A 20,136-nucleotide genomic window follows, 5' to 3' on the forward strand; every position below is an offset into this window, starting at 1 on the left:
TTCTCTTGGATATTTTATACCATAGTAGCAATTTATATATTTTTGTACGTGTAAAAGTTTAAAAGTAAATAAACAAAGTATAAAGAAGCTCCATTTTGTGGCTCCATAACCAGGCTATGTTTTGTGTTCATCAAATGTCCTCAGCCTTCTTTGGAACATTTCGGTCTTGGCGGTACCTCAAGTAGGTTCTGCCCAGAATAATTTTCCCTTTGCTTTTACAGCCCTAGTATTTTCAAGAATTGCATGGATATTTCCTGCATTCATTTAAGGGTGACACAATGATACAAATTCATTCTTGTTTTAAATGCAAATTTCTAGCTTATTCTATCAGAAAATTTAAAACTATGTATTTTTAAAGAGTTATTTTTAATAATGTGTGTGTATGTATCTATGTGTGAGTATATGATCATGGGTGCAGTACCTGAAGAAGCCAAAAGAGGGCATCAGATCTTCTGGAGCTGAAGTTACAGGAGGTTGTAAACTGCCTGATGCAGCTGCTGGGAACTGAGCTCCAGTCTTCTACAGGAGCACCAAGCACTCTTAACTGCTGAGCCATCTCTCCAGCCCCCAAAACCGTAGTTTTGTCTTCACTCAGTCATGTTCTCTTTTCCTTTTATTAGTGTCCACCTAATCCAGATATGTTTGTCATCTCAGGTTGTATTTTCACTTAAAACATTAGAAAAATTAACTGTCTTCTTCCAATAGCCAAGTAAAAATGATCTTTTTAAGTTTCCATTATTGGATATGGCTATCAATTGATTTGTTTCTCTTTTCTTAAGTAATAAATCAATCCTAGTTGTTTATTTACATCTGGCAAGGCAGTGTTCATAAACCCAAGCCCATATTAATAATCTTCTTTCACTATGGTGAGTTACCTCATATATTTAAAAACAAAAAGAAACTGAAACTATTATCTATTCAATCTAAGTTTTTGAGAAATAAATATGTACTCAGGTTCTATCTGGAAAGATGGATATTTTTAAGGAGTTTTTTAAACACCATTTCTATTCATTTTGGAGGAAACACATCAGAACATCAGATTAAGACCTAGACAGATATGACATTGAAGGTGAATATTTAATTAAAATAAATAGTTTATATTCTTCTGACAGTAGTTATCTGGCTAAAGAGGACTTTCTTCCTCTTCCTTTTCCTCCTCTTCCTCTTCCTCCTCCTCCCTTTTCCTCTCTTCTTCTACCTCCTCCTTCTTCTAACATGATCTTACCATGTAGCCTGGATGGCCCTCACACTCAACCAGCCTTTTGTTTCAGTCTCCCTAGCACTGGGATATAATGAAGCATTATAGGCATATGACACCACACCCACCACACCCACCACACCAGAGGACTTTCTTCTGAGATCCCAGTCTAAAGGAGAATTTGTACACTGTGCCTTCAGCTTTCCTCTGGAAAGGTTGGGTTTTGCTTTCTCCGGTGCTCAGTCACATAGTAATTGACCAGAGGTCCCTGTGAACAAGCTTTGGAGATGGGTCATAGAATACACCTCTCACCATATTGTAGGGTTTTCCTCCAGGAGATTCTGGTCTTTCCCTCAGGGGATTCTGGTCTGGGAATTGGCTCTGAATCTGAGAACTGACTGAGATTCTTAGTTCAACATATATCCATAAGACCTACACATTTTCCAGTTTAACATCAACATATTCTAGTAAGCCATGACATATTTGGTTGATTCTGTGGGTTCCTATGTTAAGTTAAACATCTCCACAGATCTGTACAGATCAAACCATTCTGATTACACAAAGCTGTGGCTCCACGCAGTAGCTGCTTCTACCTTTTTCTGATAACAGATTGCTATCCTAGGTTCTGCTATTAAGGCATTCCAAAGCTCCCATTTAACAGAGACACAACTCCAGGGCACTTCTGAACACCCTGATAAAGAATTTCTCTGGCCATTTCCAGTGGGACAGTGGCTAATTCCAATTACATATAATAAATGCATCTCCATGCTTCTGTCTACCTAAGCCTTTGAACCCTTCATACAATACAGTAGGGAAACTAGCATTCAACCTCATTGACTGTAGGTCACAGTGAAATCTGGGCTTCAAATTGCCAGTCCACCAGATATTAATATCGCCCTCAGGTGTGCCTGCATGTTCTTATTCATCTTCTACATACTAATTGATTTTATTATATAAATAAGAACAACCTATTTGAAAGTTATAGTCTAATATAGCTAAAAATATTTTTCAGGTAATTTTCTATTGTGATTCTATTGGATTTTCAAGTGGATGATATCTTTAAATAGTGGCAAACTTACCTCATATTGATTTCTTTTCTAAGTTCTCTGGTACCCTCTATGCTGTATTTAGAAGCATCAGGAATAGCAGGAAATTGATGCTCTCATGGAGGTAATGCATCTACATTTCTCCACTTGGAGCATCTCCATCTTCAGTCCATCCCCCTTGTCCTGCATTATTTCTTGGCTTCCATAGACATCTTGGTTTTCTTCTGCTGATTCAAAAGTTGCCTGTCTTTGCCTGTTGTCCATGCAGCAGTAATAGTGAACTTAATAATCAAGCACATGTGTGTTTAGTCTGTGCTCTCCGTATCATACCACTGTCTGTAGCTTCCCTCTAACACACGAGGTGGAATGTGTCTGAAGTATGTTTGTCTCTCTAAGACTCTGCCCTCCACAGTTTCTTCATGGTGCCTCAGATTTTGACTATTAGGTATTATGTGCTTACTTCCTGTTTGTATTCTCTTCCTTTCCTACATTTTTAATTAAACTACCCAAGCACCAATATTTTCAGTATCCTTTCTAATAAAACTGTCTGACTTTGTAAGGCAGCCCACTGAGCTCTTAAATGATAAAAGATATCACTTTTACTCATGTTTATAAGACACATTCAGCGTTGTACTGGAGAGTCTACCAAACACAGTAAGGTTCCAGCCAGGACAGTAACAAGAAACAAAAGTCATCTAGATGATAATGGAAGGAAAAATTGTCTTTATTTGCACATAACACAATTATCCACATAGAAAATCCAGGATTCATTAAAGAAACTAGTTTAGCAGTGTTGCAAGGTGGATGAGCCATACACAAAACTGAACTTTTACACTGGTGTGTTGTTTGATGGCAGAATTCTGAGAAAAGCACTGTTTGGGATTCCATCATTATGAATCATAGACTGTACTTACATAAACTATAATTGTGCAGCTTACTGCACAGCCTGTGCTATGTGGTGTAGCCTTTGCCTCTATTTGTACACCATGTCACAGTACTGACTATTATTGTAGGCTTGGTATCTTAACACTAAGGCGGTTATTTATGTAGTTGAACAGCACTAAACATAGAGAAGTACATGGAAAATGTGTAAAGTATTTGTTTAAAATGGGGGACTGGATTAAAACGCCAACAGTGTCAACAACCCTCTGACCTGGGGAAGGTTTTGCCATTGCCATGGGTCTGAGGCACTGAGCTCCTTGACATGGCCCTGCTCATGTCAACACAACAAATTCACTTAGGGCTTCCTCTGCTCCCCACGGAGGACTCTACTCTGGAGCTACTAACTCTAGGGCACAGTTGTCCATGGAGGTGGTGGTGTCCATAGCACCCTGTGGTCAGCAGCAAGCATGGTGCAGGTCTTGGTGCCCACACTTTGACTTCCTGACTACCCTTTGATTAGCATAATTTTAAACCTGATCTTCGTTGTTTACCTGTGATTCTGTGAGTTACAATGGTCTTTTTATCCAGGGTCAAGTTCTGGTATTTACAGGTAAAGTTCTAAAACAGAAATCCAATAAAATGACCCTTAGAGCACTGTGGTTTAGTATGTGGAGAGCATACTTCGGCAAAGAACCATTTGGTCTGATTAGTGAACTGGACCACTTGAGGAGAGAATGGAGAATGACATGTCAAGACAGTCAGACCATCAGATCCTTCAGTGGAGAACCTGAGTTCTGGATGAGAAAGCTAGATAGTAACTAGAGATAAACTGAAGGTCAGAACTTACCTGTAGTGAGACATTCTGAGCACTTTTAAACCCTCATGAAAGCAGCCTCGAGGTTGAAGATCTAATGGAGAGAAAAAAGAGTCTGGGGTGAATTATTTGAACAACAAAACATGTGTGATCTATGTCCACTTCTTAAATTACTCTAATCTCGGAACAACTTTTAAAAAGAGATTTGAGCCACCCATTCCTTTATATGTGATCAGCACAGAAAGTTTATTGAACTTGGTGATTTAAAAAAAAAAACTAACATGAATTATAATATAAATACTGCTACAATATACCTCCCAGGGCTGTAAAGTTAAGTGACATCTGATATTACCATTAGAAAGCAATTGAGTAGGCATCAGATCATAGCCATCACCTACTACTTTTTAACATTTTCACAGGATATGTTGGAAAATTTTTCCATGTATAGTTAGGATGCTGGGATGCCCTGAGCATTAAAACATGAATATCTATCAAAATAAAAATAGATTAACATTCCCTTATAGACTCTGCATTGCAAGCCCACTGTTTGCACATCTTTGGAGCATTTATGAAGATGGAAGTGTTTTCCTTAAATATCTCTGCTCTCTACAGAATATTTTATGTGAAATTAAGATTGTCATGCTTTTTAAAGAATATGCTAAATGAACTGAAATATTCAGTGGCTACCTGGTCATTAGTGTGAGTAATGTCCAAGAGAATAATTTCTAGAACAAAAGTAAAGCTACTGGGGTTTCTTAAGCTATTTTGGAGGAAATAGTATCATTGCTAAATACAAGGAAGACTTCTGAAGTATTTTCAACCAAGAATAAGGACATCTTTCCATTGGCCTTTTTTTTAAATCATGGCACCATGGTGTTCTTTGGCTTACCTTTAAAGACTGCTGGGTTTATCCACTTAGAAAAATATTTATTCTAGGGTTTGTAGCATTATGCAACTGCCTAGTTTTCCTAAACAATGTTCTTTTTTTCTTTCTTTTCTTTTTTAGTTTTGATGTGGCCATGGATTTAAGAATTCCTGGCATCTTCACCCTGCAGTTTCAATGTTTTTCAAGGTCATGTGACCATAGCTGAGGGATAGATACTAGGGAGGCTCAAGTTGCCTTTGTGAATTTCCTTCTGCTCAGATGAGTGTTCTGAGGCCAGACAGTTTAGCACATCTGTAGCAAATGAGTCTACCATGCTGTTTTCATTGCGTTGGGCTTCTGTACAAACACAGTACCTCAATCATTTAGGAAAAAAACTTTTCCTTGAAAAAATCATAAATCCATTTGTCACCAAAATGAAGACTTACCAGCCTTTTTTTATTATTACTTTTCTTGCTATGCTAATAAAACTGGTTTTTGGAAAGGAAGAAATGAAACTAACAACTTATTTTAGGACAAATCAAGGCCCTTTCAAGCCTGATTTTGCCACTCATCAGGTGAACCTGTGTTTAATGTTGTCTTAAAAGAACACTGAGAATCTTGAGTGTCTCTTCTGTGGCTGGTACCCCGGCACTGTATGAGAGGAAAAGCACACTTCAGCAGCCCACCCCTGACCACCACGGGAACCTGGGTCCTGAGCCCCCGCAGCTCTCCTGCCCATCTGGTCACTTGTAACCTATGACCCAGTCACACTCAACTCTTGTTCCTAAGAGGATGCCGTTCTGCCTTTAAGTGTTTTAGAGAAACACACTTGCGATGGACAAGTCTCTGCTGGGCAAACCCCGTCAACTCTTCGTTATGAAAGGCTGCTTATCCAGTTCGGGCTTGATCTCATTAGAACTCTCTCCCTCTTTTGCTATGCTGCTTTCGTTGGGCAGATTTCCTGCTCATTAGGATCTCGTCCAGGACAGAACTCAGATGGTGTGCTAGCTTATTAGTACCAAAGTGAAAGATTTGCAGGAGAGAACTTTCCTAGTTGGATCTTCAGTGAACCCCACCCCATCAGATACAGCTCATACTCCATGGAATGGCGTTCCTTTGGAATATGGCCTCTGTTTACTTTGCCAGCCCGACATTCTGCCCTGCTCTTCATGAGTACTGCTCACTTCAAGCAAAATAACAGCTAAGTTATCAGTGTTTACTGTGTAACAGACACTGTTCCAGTGCTGATTGTATGTTAAGGTATTTAACCCCTATGAGGTCAATGTGGCTATTATCTCCAGTTTACCAAAAGGAAGCTGAGACCCATAAAGACTAAGAACTTGCCCAAGATCACACAGTCAACAAGCACAGGAACCAGAATTCAAAACCAAGAAATCTAGTGTCAGCACCCTGCTCTTTGCAATGATGCTCTACCCCACGAAGCGTGCTTACTTTCTAAGCTGTCCTCCCAGATCCTCTGTATTCCTCTCCTCACCTTCCATGCATGCCATAGATTCCCTCGGCTTAGAAAGTTCTTCCACCTTTCCATTTAACTTTATGACGAATATTTTCTTAGCCTTTCAGGACTCAATTCAAATTTAATCTAACTTTAAATGAGAGTCCTATCTTCTCAGAACTTCCGTATACTCAGGGTGCTTTCTCCAGCAGAGCACAGTTAATGTAGATGCCAATTGTTTATGTTGTTTTCTCTTGAGGGAATGTAAACTCTTGTATAGCAGGTCTTGTATTTTATTCTTTGGATGCCTGGCACCTTGCACATTGTCAGGCTCATAGGAGAATCCCTATAAATCATTGAGAATTGTTCTTCATGCAGTCACTATGACTTGTGCTAACTAATTAGCATCCTAAACAACATCTATTAAATGGGCATATCAATACCTAATTTATATGGTTCTTACTATAATCAAATCATATATTGTATGTAAAGAGCCTAACACATTATCTGAACTTGTTGAGTCAATGTTGTCTCTATCTAGTAATAAATACAAATGCTTATTCTAATATTACTTTAGAACACAAATATTTGTTCAGTGTCTGATATGAGTGAGGAGTGATAGAATGTAATAAAGTGAATAAAAGCTGACCTCATGGGATGTACATGAAACAGAAAGAAAATATTAGCATTTGACCTTTAACAAAAATCACAATTTATGGATTGATAATATGGGTCAATATAATGGTTGGATACTAGACTATAACTAAATAAATAGATGCAGCAGATTTCAAATCTTGTTTAGTGCAAAGAAAGAAACAGCTATGTGATAAAGCATCATGGGAGAGGCAGGTTGGCAGGTTATACATGAAGTTTGGTAGGGAAGCCTCCCTGAGAAGGTTATAAGGAACCTGACTGAAATAAGATGAATCCCAATATGAAAAAAAAAACTGCTGAATGACAGGAACCAAAATGAAAATGCTCATAATCAGGAAAGAGTTTGGCCTGTTCACAGGGTTACTGAAGGATGGAGTGAGATACACAGGTGTGATATTAGTTAGCTTTGACATAGGAAGGTACACATTGATTTCTTCACAGCAGTAACAGATGAGACATGAGCAGGAGCCAGGCATACATGAGTCCTCTTCTGGTGCCTGGTAATGTTGTGATTGCATGTTGAGACCTAAGTAAAGGAGATTTTACACAATTCCCCTGTATTGCAGTGGCATGTTCACTGTTCAGGTTTTTCAGGATTAAAAAATGATCATTTGTTCCACTGAAAATATGTAAGTAATGCCTGTGAGGCAGAACAGCACAATGCTGGTGTTTGCTGCATCTGAGTGAGAGGTTAGTTTCCTAGACTCGGAAATGAAGCAAATCAAACACCACTATCCTTCCCCGAGTAAGACTTGCCTCAGTTTACTCTCGGTGCCTAAGCTTTAATACACTTAGATGCTTCAAACTACCTTCCAACTTTAGCATGCAGCTCATTCATAAATCTTACTCTTTCTTGACCATGATGCTTTTGATTGAAATTGTAGGACAGCATTATAAATCTGGCATAATTTATATATGCTGTAGCCTTGCATATAACTACCCATAATTACTAACCCAAGTATTTTTAAACAGCCACTTCTTCCCTGGGAGAGATGTATTTAGTGAATCAAATAAAAGAGAACTTTGTCCTCATGCAGAAATGGGTCTGGCTGTTACGTTAGAGGAGGAACACTTTCTGTTTATGGCTCTTGGGTTTGCTGGCTTTAAAAAAAAAAAAAAAAAACCTGCACACCTACGTTGCCTAAAATAAAAAGAAACTTTGGGATATTATGCTAAATGTTTGCAATAAAGGAAGTAAATTTTATGCTCTCTCCTTATATAACCAATAACTATATGAATATAACCCTATTATATAAAAAGTGTGTAGCAATATAGAGGACAAAAAAGGGGGGGAAGAAACTTTTCCTCGAGTTTTTTAAAGAAACATCAAATAATATAAAGTTCAATGTCATTAAGTTGTTTTTTCCATTTGACTGAAAAATCAATAGAATTAGCATCATGAAAGTTTATAATTCACTCAATGTAATTTTAAAGACATTAGTCTCTTAGCTGAGCCTCTTTTTTTAATGTGTATTTCTATTATTGCCCAGATTTCACAGATTTTATTTACCACTGATTTCTCAAGATAGCTTGTTCAGTACTAGTGACGGTTAGTTAAAGCAAGGACCAGGGAGAGCAGGAGAGAAGCCGTCTCTCCACTCTCCTCTATTATTATACACACCTGAGCTCCAAAACCTCTGGTTTTCTTGTCAGTGTCTCCAGGGAAGCTGCCTTTTCCTTCCTGGGTCTTCACATTCAGTTCAGAAAAGAAGACAAAGTATTTCCTTCTTCCAGAGGAGAGAGGTCCAAGTGAAAAGCACCTCCCTCTTCCTTACCTGATGTAAATTGAGAACAATAGAAACATGGTGATGGCAGTCTCTGACTCATGGGAAGTGCGCAGAGAAAAAAAGCACCCACCGTGTGATGCTTTTGTTGTCTTTATTTGTCAAATCCAGAACCTTTCTCCTTAGAGTCTCTGGCTTCTGACCTGTCAAGATAGGCAATGCTCTCCTGAAGGGCTCACAACTCATTCCTGTAGGGAGACAACCTTGTATGAGAATGATGGAGCTCCCTGACCGTGAGACATCATATACACTTTTGTTATAGTAACCTTCTATTTTTGTCATTGGATAGTACCTTTTAGTTATAAAAATGATAATTGACTAGAGAATATTTTGCATAGATTGGGGAAATTTTCGTATTTTATACATGTGTGTGCTGCCATATTAAACTTCTAAGACTCAGGTAAGCTGTTCATTGATTTCAGCATCCCTTACCAAAATGAATAATTACTATGGTTTTGTTTATACAATTTCCCTGTGTTACTTTACCCCTTTACTCATTAGTTTGAAGCAAATCATCCTCCAGAAGCCACTGGAGGGAATGCCTGGAATTAGCATCTGTTTCTCTTGAAAGCAAAATTAATCATCCATCTGTGTATCCCTAATAAAAAATGTTTGTTCTTTGCTTGTCCAAAACACTCTTAGAACTTTGTACAGAACACTCTGCTACCATGTTTGAATTTCTCTCTAAGAAACCAACATGAATAGTAAACGACTTGCAGTGTATTTGTTAAATGTGCTAAATGTCTGGTAACTCAAGTAAAATGAAGTTTCCATGTAACCTTAACAAAGTTTCTCATGATGACTTTTACCACCCTTATTATCAATCCAAATTATCCGTTGACCTCAGAGCTGTGTGGTCAACAGTGTCTAAGTGTCTATGGTTTGTGTCTTAGCAGAAGAATGTATGTCTTTTCTACTAGAATGTGGGGGTCCTCTTTCCCCTCTCGGCCTATGGGCCATCAGTCCGAGAGGGGAATGAGGTAGAAGGGGAGATAGAAAGCTTTGTATGTGGTACATGAGCATGAATGGAGACAGCTCTCTGGGGTTAAAATAAATTTTACACACATAGAAGCAATATGATTCTTATTTTCAAAAATCTTCACATTTTATTAGACTTTTTTGGTGTTTCTAAGACAACATTTTGTGGTGATATTATGTTCCCCAAAATATTGTGTACCCTAATAAACTTATCTGGGGTCAGAGAACAGAACAGCCACTAGATATAGAGGCCAGAAAATGGTGGCATACACACCTTTAATCCTAGCATTCAGGAGGCAGAGATCCACCTGTATCTCTGTGAGTTCAAGGCCACACTGGAAACAGCCAGGCATGGTAACAAGAGCCTTTAATCCCAGGAAGTGATGGCAGGAAGCAGAAAGGTATTTAAGGTGTGAGGACAAGGAACTAGAGCTTGGTTAAGCTTCCAGGCTGTAAGTAGCAGTTCAGCTGAGATCCATTTGGATGAGGACTCAGAGGCATCCAGTCTGAGGAAACAGGATCAGCTGAGGAACTGGCAAGGTGAGGAAGCTGTGGCTTGTTCTGCTTCTCTGATCTTCCAGCATTCACTCATATAACTGGCTTCAGGTTTGTTTTTATTAAGACCCTTTAAGATTCATGTTACAGGGTTTCTCTGTCTCTCTGTAAACAAGGCTGGTCTAGAACTTACAGAGATCCGCCTGCCTCTGCTTCCTGAGTGCTGGGATTAAAGGCATGTCACCACTGCCCAGCAATTATTACACTTTTACCTATGGTTAAAATTCAATGTATTATCTATTATTTATATTTAAAATGTATGTTTATGTGTCTGTCTGCATGTATGTATGCACACACATGTGTGGGTGCCTATGGAGGTCAGAGGAGGGTGTTTAGTACCCTGGAGTTGGAGTTGCAGCGTGTTGTGGGCTGTTGGATGTGGGTGCTAAGAAATGAATTCTAGTTCTTTGCAAGAGCAGCAAGCTCAACAACAATTCTTAACTGCTGAACCATATCTCCAGTACCTAATTATGTTCCTAGATACCCTTCTAGGTAGAGTTTCTATGACCACAAAAGAGTCACTAAGTATTAGTAAGCTATGTCAAGTTATTAAAGGCAGATAGCTATAGGACATAAATTCATATTCATTAACATGTATATTAAGACCCTGCAACATGAATCTTAAAGGGTCTTAATAAAAACAAACCCGAAGCCAGTTATATGAGTGAATGCTGGAAGATCAGAGAAGCAGAACAAGCCACAGCTTCCTCACCTTGCCAGTTCCTCAGCTGATCCTGTTTCCTCAGACTGGAAGCCTCTGAGTCCTCATCCAAATGGATCTCAGCTGAACTGCTACTTACAGCCTGGAAGCTTAGCCAAGCTCTAGTTCCTTGTCCTCACACCTTAAATACCTTTCTGCTTCCTGCCATCACTTCCTGGGATTAAAGGCTCTTGTTACCATGCCTGGCTGTTTCCAGTGTGGCCTTGAACTCACAGAGATACAGGTGGATCTCTACCTCCTGAATGCTGGGATTAAAGGTGTGTATGCCACCATTTTCTGGCCTCTATATCTAGTGGCTGTTCTGTTCTCTGACCCCAGATAAGTTTATTAGGGTGCACAATATTTTGGGGAACATAATATCACCACAAAATGTTGTCTTAGAAACACCAAAAAAAAGTCTAATAAAATGTGAAGATTCTTGAAAATAAGAATCATATTGCATCTATGTGCGTATTCCCTAGAATGCTTCCTCTGGTGTCTTCCTTATAATAGTTGATACTTAAAAAATCCTTCTTGAGGGGGCTGGAGAGATGGCTCAGAGGTTAAGAGCACTGACTGCTCTTCCAGAGGTCCTGAGTTCAATTCCCAGCACCCACAAGGTGGCTCACAACCATCTGTAATGAGATCTGGCACCCTCTCCTGTATACATAATAAATAAATCTTTTAAAAAAATCCTTGTTGAGTGCATGGAAGAATCATTGAATAACATGATTTAGTATCCCAGGAACATACTCAGACTGTAGCAAGCCCCTTCTAGAGAAGAACTTAGAAGATTTAGTAAGAATGAACAGAAAAGGAGGGAAATTGAGAGTTCTGCTTAGGAATTTGTATGACAAATTAAGTGCTACACGTTTTTATTCATTAATAATTTTTTTTAAAGATTTATTTATTTATTATGTATACAGTGTTCTGCCTACATGTATGTCTGCAGGCCAGAAGAAGGCACCAGATCTCATTATAGATGGTTGTGAGCCACCATGTGGTTGCTGGGAATTGAACTCAGGACCTCTGAAGGAGCGGTCAGTGCTCTTAACCTCTGAGCCATCTCTCCAGCCCCTCATTAATAATTTTAACATGTAATAATTGAATACAATTTTGTAATAAGGTCTTCTAGTTAGAAAGATGAAGAAAGCCTAGTAGCCATCTTTGGAGAGACAACATTTAACTTGCTGCAGTTAGTGCCCTATGCACATTTTTTACCGGTCTATTAAACTGCCCTGGGTTGTGACTCTGCATATTTTACATATTCCATCTCTGAAAGGTCTTCTCACAGAGATAGGAGCTTCCCCGTAAGGTAATTTATGAGCATATGATCTTAGTTGAACATATTCAGTTCATGGAAGGAATTCGTAGACTTCTATTAGATTTTCCCCCTGATATTCGTCTTTTAACATGCCATTACATTGTAGCTTAATCATTTCCAATTGAAGATTATGTGGAAACTTCTCAACTGTAATATCAAATTGATTGGGAAACACAGAATCTTCTTCCATCTAGGTCTAAAATATGCACCTGGAACTGCACTCAGGAAATCTGGCAGTTGCCTTACAATTCTTGTTTTAATTTGACAGTACAGGAAACATATAATGCTCTTAGTGTTGCATGTGATCAGTTGTTGAAGTTACCACAGTGTGTTTTTCACGTACTATCACTGTTGTCCTATGTTGTTTGAGTTTCATTAACTAATAAACATTGCACAGTCTACTATAAAACCTAATTTTTTTGCTTGTTTGTTTGGTGGGCAGGTTTTGGTTTGGGGCTTTGTTTTGTTTTGTTTTTTGAGATAGGGTCTAAAGCATTCCAGATTATCCTCAAATATACTTTGTCATCAAGGATAATCTTTAACTCCTAGTCCTTCTCTACCTCCTGAGTGATGGGCTCACGGGTGCAGACAGCAACACCTGGTTTATGTAGTGCTGGCCACTGGACCGTAGGGCCCCGTTCATGCCAGGCAAGCAGTCTACCCACTGAGCTACATCCCATGTCATTTCTTTCTTTATTTGGGACAAATTTCAGATACATTTACTGTCCTCTTATATGGAGGGATGTTTTTCTCATTTAGGAAAGTTTTCATCTCTGTCTCAAAATACATTAACAAAGCTATACTTATCACAAACCATCAAAATTGTGTAATTGGATGTCTGTGTATCCCATCCCTGGTTTTGATTAAAAATTTTATACAACCAAAGAAGATTAAATCCACAAAATCCAATGGAATTCACTGTTGCCACACAGGTTGGATAATCCATATATTAAATTCAAATGTTTTCCTCAAATCCCCTGTTGGCAAATACTGCAATGAGTATTTATAGCTTTAAACATCAGACTTTTCTCAAGTTCTGAAGTTTGTTCAGTAGGTCTTTTCCTGATCACATCTATCGATTTTGTTGCCTCTTAGAAGATTCTACTTCAGGTTGTGTTCATCTGTTTGTCCTTAACTTCCTTGATAATAGTCTTCCTTACAGTCACCCACAGCTCACCCAAGCAGGCTAACTCTTCTGTCATTTCAAACTCATCGCTGACTTCTCAAATGAACAACTGTGCCGTATTACAATCTTCTGTTAGTTTAAAAGCATTTCCTATATTTTCAAACTGTTGAGTCTATTACAATGTCAACATTTCAAACAATATTCTCACCAAAAGGCTAAACAATATTGAACAACACTTTTTAGATACATGATGTAATCATTCTCCATAAACAAGGCGAATTCTTTGCTGAGCTGGCAATTGGGAAATTTTAGTCCAGCCTTTTTAAAAAAGTGTGTGTGTGTGTTCTGCTATGATAAGCACTCCTTTTTAAATACTCTAACTTCCTATCTCTTGTGTTTATGTAAAGTTGAAATATGTCTTTGTCTAATTTGCTGGACTGTATCATATGTATTTGAGTTATAGATGTGGTCTCAGTACATAATAAACACAAGAGTTTGTCATCTAATTTGACAACAAAATAGTCCACATTCTTTCTATTTTGCTTATAAACTGTGATATTCAAGGTTCATCTTTCATATTTTGACATGGTAGTTATGTTCCAGCAATAAAAGACGTGAAATAAAACATCACAGGAAAATCACATATGGTCCATTTGATACACACCTCACTCCAGTACTGCACAGCAAACAGGAGTATCACCATCTCTGCCTCCATCATGGCTAACTCAGCTCTGCTGCTGCAGCGCAAGTGAAGCCAGAACCAGTACATTAAAGAATGCATGTGGCTGGATCCTCAGAAAACTTTATTCATAGTTACCAAAATTTCAATCTCATATACTCTTCACGTTCTAAATTATTATTATTTTGGTTTTCTCATCATTTAAAAATGTAAAAACTATGCTTGTGTTACAATCTATACAAGAGCAAGTGACTGCTTGCATTTGGCTTGTGAGACATAAATGGTCAATCCTGATTCAGGACGTGGTTTTAGGAATTTAATATTTGCTTGATTAGCTTCATTTTTGGGTTCTTTTTACTGGATTATCTATAATTGTGTAATTGAGGAATAGAAAATTCTTTGTGAGGAGACATTCTTCTGTGAGAGCTGCATGCCCAAGCAGAACATACATTCTTAAGTTAGAATGTAGCAAAGCATACTGTGCACACTGCTTGTATAGATCAAGAAGAACTCGGTATTGCCTTGGCGTCTCCATTTTTAAAACCCAAGACGGTATTAACTCTAATTAGATAGTTCATGTGAGTGGTGGGGCTTCCCTATCCTTTCATTGTTTCATTCCTGTCGGAAAGCATACTTTCAAACACGGGCACTACATCACCAACAGCCCCTCTATATTTCTCTAGCCTCTAGGTAGACTTTTCAACATGCCCTAGTTTCCATTTCTTATCTGTGTTATTCAGGGTGTCACAGGCAGCCCAGGAAGAACAGGACTGGCTGGATCCCCAGGTCCTCGAGGAGGAAAGGGCTCATCAGGCCCACCAGGAAGCCCTGGTGTTCCAGGCCCAAAGGTACTTCCTTATTGTGTGTGTGTCAGGTAGGACAAGCTACCTGTTCTGACCCTGCATATATTGTCTAGATCACAAATGAATGGGTTTTAATAAAAATCTGACTGATAGGAAATCCACATTAGGAAAAAGGAAAATATTTGGCCTACATTTATCTGTTTCCCCTGGTCACCAACAGGCATGTTGTTGGGAATAACTCATTCACCAAGACCTAGAAGCCTTTTCAAATGCACTTTTTTAAAAAACTTGTTTCAAGCTCTTCTTCCTTCTCTGTCACCTGCCTTCTACAGGTAGAGAAATGAAATTTACTTCCAGATGCATACTTTCCCAAATACACTTTTATTCCCCAAAAGCTGAAGATAACTGTTCAGTAACCTGATAATGAGCCATTCCACAAATATTCAATAAACCTGATAATAGAGCCAATCATTGTTCAGATTGGCAGAACTGGAATGATAATCATGGTAAAATCAGGGTCCATCCCTCAGGAAACTGCACTCTCTCTGGCGTCATGTATCTGAGTCATCTCTGGAAGACAGAACAGAGCAAAATGATCACTGTTGTACAAAACATGCTCTCTCTCATGTAACACCTTCTACACACCACAACGTCACCCCTTCCCTCCTCTTCCCACATGTCTACCCCAATCCCTGGAATTTTCTTTTCTTATGTCTATACTTTTTGTTTATTATAATAACATTTTACTTGTGGGAAATGGTAGAAAGGGTGAAGACAATATATTTGACATCCTTAATGCTTTGTACTATTCTGAAAATGGATATATATATTTCATTAGTATATTTATAGGTTCTGAGGTTAAAATCACCTTTCTTTGTTTGGTCTGTAGGGTGAACAAGGGCTAACTGGTCAACCTGGAGTTCCAGGTAAAAGAGGTCAACGAGGATCACAAGGTGACCAAGGACTACATGGAGAGACTGGTCTGAAAGGGCAGCCTGTAGGTGTCAACTCTGAAATCACCAAGCACTAAGCCCACAGATCAGACCACAACCATATATTAACAATTTTCCTGTCTGTTTGCCTTACAGGGAGAACATGGTGATCAAGGTTTGACAGGTTTCCAAGGATTCCCGGGCCCCAGAGTATGTGTATATATGTTTTGATAGTCTTATATGTATCTCAAAAAGTGAGAGGTGTTAAAATAATCAATATTTAGTCTATGACCTGAACTTTTCTTTAATCTTTAAAATATTTATTGGTATACCCATGTGTTTGAGTTTTGAAAATGTTAATTTCAAAACCCCTGTAATTGCTAGACTTGGTGAGGCAGGAGGATTAAAGTTCAAGACAAGCCTGGGATATATGAAACTTTGTCTGGAAAAAAAAAAACTTAAAATAAGGCTGGAGAAATGGCTCATTGAGTAAACACTTGCCACAAAGCCTTGGGTTCTGATCCCCAGAATCCAAATCAAAACTAATCACAGTAGCTCAGCCTTCTTCAATCCCAGCACCCACTGGGAGAAGATGGGAGGCAGTGATAGGGGAACTGCCTGCTGGCCAGCTAGCATGGCTAATGCAGCGAGACCCTGTCACACACACAGTGTAAGATGATGCCGATGATGCCTGCCCGCTATCCCTCTAACTCCCCACACATGCACTCTCTCTCCCTGTCTATCTATCTATCTATCTATCTATCCATCCATCCATCCATCCATCCATCCATCCATCCATCTCTATCACACACACACACACACACACACACACACACACACTTGATAAAACAAAATTTCTATAATCATATGTCCCATTGACTTTCTTATATAATTGTCTTTTGCTCCCATTTTTAAGAAGTATCTTTGCTAACTCTTTCTAGAGTGGTACGAGACTCTTCATTTGTAAGATATTTGTAGATGACTAAAGCAGGCTCTCTGTTTTTTATTGTATCTCTAGGGTCCAGAGGGGGATGCTGGTATTGTTGGAATTGTAGGCCCTAAAGGTCCCATTGGGCAGAGAGTAAGTATAGAGTCATCCTGTCACCCAAGATCTCCGCTTCTTTGCTTATTGTAGGACTCTAAATTAATATACCTCATGTTAATAAGTTAAGAAAGTGATTTTTAAGATGGAAACTCATAATAGCCCATGCAAGCTCCAACCTTTTACAGCTCATAAATTATTTAAGCAAAATATCATAATTGACCACCTACACTTCTCAGTTCTTGTTTTAAAAAAACATCAGAGTAGCTGTGAAGAATGGAGAGCATGTCTGTTAACACAGCATCAAAAACACAAAGCAGTTTTGTGTCATGTAAATTAATACAGCCAGAGTCCGAACACCACCCACCTGGAGGAGGCTTGCCTCTGACCAGGACTCTTAAGGCCACACTTGGACAGCTCTTTCCAAAGCTGAGTATTTTCTGCTCAGGATCAGGTGTCCCAAGAGAGTGGTGCAAATTGCTGAAAGAGTTCCTAGACTCAAAGGCTAGCAAACGTCATTTAGCAGTGTAGTGCCTGGAGCTGCAGCATGTAAAGAATGTACGTGAGCCAGCCTCGGTCCTGGCCAGCGTTAGTCCTGCTTTGTTATAGTTCTTATTAATCACGCCATCATAATGAGGGATAGTCTATAAAACAGAAATGAAACAAAACAACCGTTTCTAAACTGCAAATGGTGATTTGGCTGTCGTCATAGCAACCCCACAGTTCACAGCAGCTGCTAGGCTAGGGCTTGGGTGGACAGGAGACAGAAGAGAGAGGAAGAAGGGAAACAAGTGTGGCAGGAAAGACTCCTGAAGAGCTTTGCAGCCCCAACCACTGTCTTGCTCAAAGCAGTGAATAGGATCAGAGTCATAAACTGGCCTGCCGTGCCCTCTTTCTGCCATGCTTCCAGGAGCTCAGGCACCTGACCTTCTATCATCTGTCCATACACTCATTTAAAAATGTGTTCATTATTCTGTACCCTGCATAAAGCCATTGCATTTGTTCTGTGATGCTCTGCATACAAAATACATCCTTGGACTTCTCACCACATGAACATTTTAATTTTGATTTGTATTGGTTAGAAATAACAATTTACAGCTCCCTTGGTAGGAAACTGCAGCAATATATGCAATTGTATCACACACTGTCAAAATTACTGTAACTTATGCTAATATTAGAATGTATTACAACAAAAACTATTTAGAGATAGCTATTTTACCATAGCACAAGCTTTCTAGGTTTTTCTTTTCTTTTTCAATTATTTGGAGAATGAGACTGACCTGTTCTTAGAGTGAGACTGACTGCTTTCTCTGCCCCCACCAGGGAAACACTGGCCCTCTCGGCAGAGAAGGTATAATAGGCCCAACAGGTGGAACTGTAAGTTTGTTACAACACAAACTTTTATTCTTTTGCTGCTTCTGTTGTTGTTAACCCTCTTTTAAAATTCCTAGTTCTAGAATAGTCCATAAAGAATCGGCCTGGGTATTTGGGAAACCAAGGTTTAAAAGAAGATGCCCATTTTCTTCTGGAAGGCTATTCTTAAGGGTCATAGGGTAAGAGAAGGTTTGAGTGGTGGAGGCATTTCAAGCTTGAGAAAAGAAAACTGGACTCAGCCAGGGAGAGTAGTAAACACAGAAGCAGTCAGTGATGCTGTAAAACTGGGTCCAGTTCCAAGGTAAGCTACAGGAGTTCCGATAGCCAGGATTTGAGTCTTTAGAAGCACCCACTTGTAAACAGAGAAAGACGTTGGTAAATGAGCAACAAAACCAGGATAGTGTGTGTTAGGCTTGATGGTCTCAGGAGGGTCAACGCACTCTCCAAGTACAGGTTACATTCAAAGAAGACTTTGAAATGTGCAATGGTAACATCTTGAAAATTCCTTTTGTGACCTCTATGGCTTTTGTCTTGCTTCATTTCCCATGATAGCATTCCTCAAATTGTTACAACAAATGGTTGAAGCAGGCAGTATTTCTACTCAATAGATAAAATTTATAGAGGTTCATCTAGTCAAAGAAAAGGACCCAGTAAGTTGCACCACTGATGTCTCCATCTATCCCATCTGGGTCTGGGGTGGGCATAGAGTCAGCACATTGCCAATCCTGTAAGAAATTTGTCTGTAAAGCAACCAAGAAATAAGACAGTGACTGAAACAGTGTAGTGGGTCCTATCACAGAACTGATAACTGATAACTTGTACACAAAGGGACACAATCAAGACTAGGAAAACCAAGATTCATTCCCTTCGAGGAACCCATATTTTGAAGCATTTGAAAGTGTTATATGTAGACATATTTAAAATTAAAAATGGAATGTTTTAAGTGTTAAGGAAAGCTCTTATCTTTGATAAATTTAGAGAATTCACCGCTAAAGTTACTGGAGTTTATTCAAAAGAAATAAAATGTGTAACTCATTCTCTTGGCTTCCAACATTTGCTACTCAGAGCTACATAAAACTGTAGGTGGGAGACTTCTCATAGTTCAGTGGGTGGTTCTTCAGCACATGCTGTTCTGATTAAGGAATGATTGTTCTCCTCTGTCAAAAATGTGAAATATTATTGGTCAAGGAAAATGTGATAAAGAAATGTCTCAATTAAAATATCTCACTGTGTTTTATTTATACAATAGTTGTGAAAGGTCATTATGCTATTCACCATGCACATCAAATTTCTTTTCAAATTTTTTCCATATCCTGTTTTTTCCATTCTGAGAAGAAAAGTCCATTATAAGAACTAAGCATCTGAGAAGCACACAAATGTTGTGAGGGAAAATAGGTAGGGCAGAGGCAATGGTGGGTTTCTCTTCCAGATTGGAAACAACATTGAGAGCATCAAGTTATGGCAACGGAATGCATGATAGGAAAAAGAAAGAAGCTGATCAGTGTAACAGACAAGAGGCAGAATTAGATATGTGAGCATATTGTAATGCACAAAAAACTTACCAAAAATAAGGCTGCAAGTAGTGGAAATACTGAACCAAACTGACTTATGGTGAGTGCAGTAGCTAGGATGAAGGACTTCAGATTTGGTTAGGTTTTTAATTTAGGCTCCTACAATTGCTCAGAATCAACCTGAAGTATCAGGTGTTTCTGGTGTTTAACTGACTAGCATTTGGTCACATGGCTACTCCCACACTGGTGGCAGGGAAGGAAGATGAATTATTTGGGACACCTTTAGTGTTGAAAAGACATTGTCATCCCATTTCACTAGTTTTTTAACACCAGATGAAGTTCATGTAAACAACAGAACAGAAAAATTATTTGAAAAATGATCTAGAAAGCTAAGGTGTAGCTTACAGATTGGG

General features: G+C 38.8%; 1 protein-coding gene and 1 long non-coding RNA gene across 2 annotated transcripts in view; one reads left to right on the forward strand and one right to left on the reverse strand.

Moving 5' to 3' along the window:
- Window positions 1-20,136, forward strand: part of Col24a1 (collagen type XXIV alpha 1 chain) — a 274,801-nt gene that overhangs the window by 209,928 nt on the left and 44,737 nt on the right. Inside the window, exons 48-52 of the mRNA XM_042280059.2 lie at window positions 14,802-14,909; window positions 15,754-15,861; window positions 15,953-16,006; window positions 16,815-16,877; window positions 18,162-18,215. Of these exons, the coding sequence (XP_042135993.1) occupies window positions 14,802-14,909; window positions 15,754-15,861; window positions 15,953-16,006; window positions 16,815-16,877; window positions 18,162-18,215 (387 nt within the window). The remainder of the gene's footprint in view (window positions 1-14,801; window positions 14,910-15,753; window positions 15,862-15,952; window positions 16,007-16,814; window positions 16,878-18,161; window positions 18,216-20,136) is intronic.
- On the reverse strand, window positions 3,973-19,012 carry LOC143274012 (uncharacterized). Its single transcript, XR_013052415.1, has 4 exons — window positions 17,206-19,012; window positions 15,282-15,434; window positions 8,537-8,887; window positions 3,973-4,034 (listed from the first exon to the last, which is right to left on the reverse strand). It is a non-coding gene; the product is annotated as an uncharacterized LOC143274012 (long non-coding RNA).

This window comes from Peromyscus maniculatus, chromosome 6, assembly GCF_049852395.1.
Source record: "Peromyscus maniculatus bairdii isolate BWxNUB_F1_BW_parent chromosome 6, HU_Pman_BW_mat_3.1, whole genome shotgun sequence".
NCBI classification, from domain to species: Eukaryota; Metazoa; Chordata; class Mammalia; order Rodentia; family Cricetidae; genus Peromyscus; species Peromyscus maniculatus.